Here is a 1,639-nt window from a genome sequence, read left to right on the forward strand (position 1 = left end):
GATTAACGGATTCTAATTGGTAAAATAAATTTTACCCGTATTGCCGAAAATGTCAGAAGAAAATCACAAAAAAAATTCAGACTTGCACGAATTAATTCAATTAATCTCCATCCTACAACTCTGCACGCACCTGCAATGACACACCCCAAGCAAGCATATAAGCGCCACCAATCTCAATCAACTCCGCACGCACCGCGCGCGTCGAACACATCGCAAGAAACCGAGTTCCGGCCAGTTCCCGCGCCGGCGGCACACCGCAATGAAGCCCCCGAGCCGCTTCGTCACCGTCGCCGGAGCCGCGCTGCTCGTGTCCACGACGCTGCTGGTCGCCACCCTCCTCAGATCGCCGCTGCCGCTGCTGCCATTGCTCCCGTGCCTGCCCGCCGTCACAGCGCCCTCGGGCGCCGGGTACGAGCCTGCGGGCCTGGCCGCGCTCGCCGACGCCTTAGTCTACTACGCCACGACGGAGACGGTGCCGCAGCAGTCGCGCGCGGAGATCGCGCTGTCGCTGGCCGTGCTCCGCCGCCGCGCGCCGATGCGGCTGCTGGTGTTCGGCCTGGGCCACGACTCGCCGCTCTGGCACGCGCTCAACCCCGGCGGCGTCACCGTGTTCCTGGAGGAGGACCCGGAGTGGTACAAGGTGGTCCGCACGCGGTCGCCGCAGCTGCGCGCGCACCTCGTCAAGTACCGCACCCGGCTCGACCGCGCCGACCTCCTCCTCGACACCTACAGGGGGTTCCCCTCCTGCGTCCCCGGCGCCGAGGCCGGCGAGCCGGCCGTCCGCGGCAACGCGGCGTGCCCGCTGGCGCTGCACGACCTGCCGGCGGAGGTGTACGAGAACGAGTGGGACATGCTCATGCTGGACGCCCCCAAGGGGTACTTCGCGTCCGCGCCGGGCAGAATGGCGGCGGTGTGGACGGCGGCGGCCATGGCGCGGGCGAGGAAAGGCGAGGGGGACACCGACGTGTTCCTGCACGACGTGGACCGCAAGGTGGAGAAGGCGTACGCCGAGGAGTTCCTCTGCGACGGGTTCCGAGTGGGATCGGCGGGGCGGCTCTGGCATTACAGCATCCCGCCGGTGGCGCGGCGGGAGAACTCGACGGCGACGGCCGGCGGCGAGGAGAAGCCGTTTTGCTGACACCTAAAAATTAACAGTCAAAGGCCCAATCAACAGCATTTCGTTTTTTTTTTTTTTATTACATGGCGGGGAAGCACTACACTTGCACTTGCACTAGCACAGGACATCAGACGTACGTGGATCCTAGAGGCTATATAATGTAATCGTTGATTGATATTCGATTACGCATGATGGGCCGGACGTGTGAGCGATTATCTGGAGTAGATTGAAGGCTATCAAGTCAGCTATAATATTTCTAATTGTTGATTTAGGTTGTGCATAGCTCAGTGGTTGGGGTCGCAGTGACGCACCCCAATGACCAGAGTTCGAATCATGTCAGGAACGAATTTCTGGATTTCTCACGCCGAGGTCCTGTTTTTACTTAATCATTTAGTGTCTAGTTCCTCCTAGCACTAATTCATTTTTTTGGAACAGTAGCCTTCTTTTTTTTGCGAACGGTAGCCTTCAAGCAAGGGAATTCTCAAATACTCTCTCCATCCAAAATAATTGACTCGCCTTTTT

At 59.1% G+C, this 1,639-nt stretch overlaps 1 protein-coding gene across 1 annotated transcript; it reads left to right on the forward strand.

Moving 5' to 3' along the window:
- Nucleotides 1–259: 259 nt before the first annotated feature.
- LOC124707123 (probable methyltransferase At1g27930) lies at nucleotides 260–1,138 on the forward strand. The gene has a single exon (XM_047238783.1). It carries the CDS (start codon nucleotides 260–262, stop codon nucleotides 1,136–1,138), a length of 879 nt encoding a protein of 292 aa, XP_047094739.1.
- The last annotated feature ends 501 nt before the right edge of the window (nucleotides 1,139–1,639 follow it).

Source organism: Lolium rigidum, chromosome 4, assembly GCF_022539505.1.
Source record: "Lolium rigidum isolate FL_2022 chromosome 4, APGP_CSIRO_Lrig_0.1, whole genome shotgun sequence".
In the NCBI taxonomy this organism is placed as follows: Eukaryota; Viridiplantae; Streptophyta; class Magnoliopsida; order Poales; family Poaceae; genus Lolium; species Lolium rigidum.

Coding starts and splice junctions, on each gene's coding strand:
- LOC124707123 (XM_047238783.1), top strand. CDS start 260: ATGAAGCCCCCGAGCCGCTTCGTCACCGTCGCCGGAGCCGCGCTGCTC.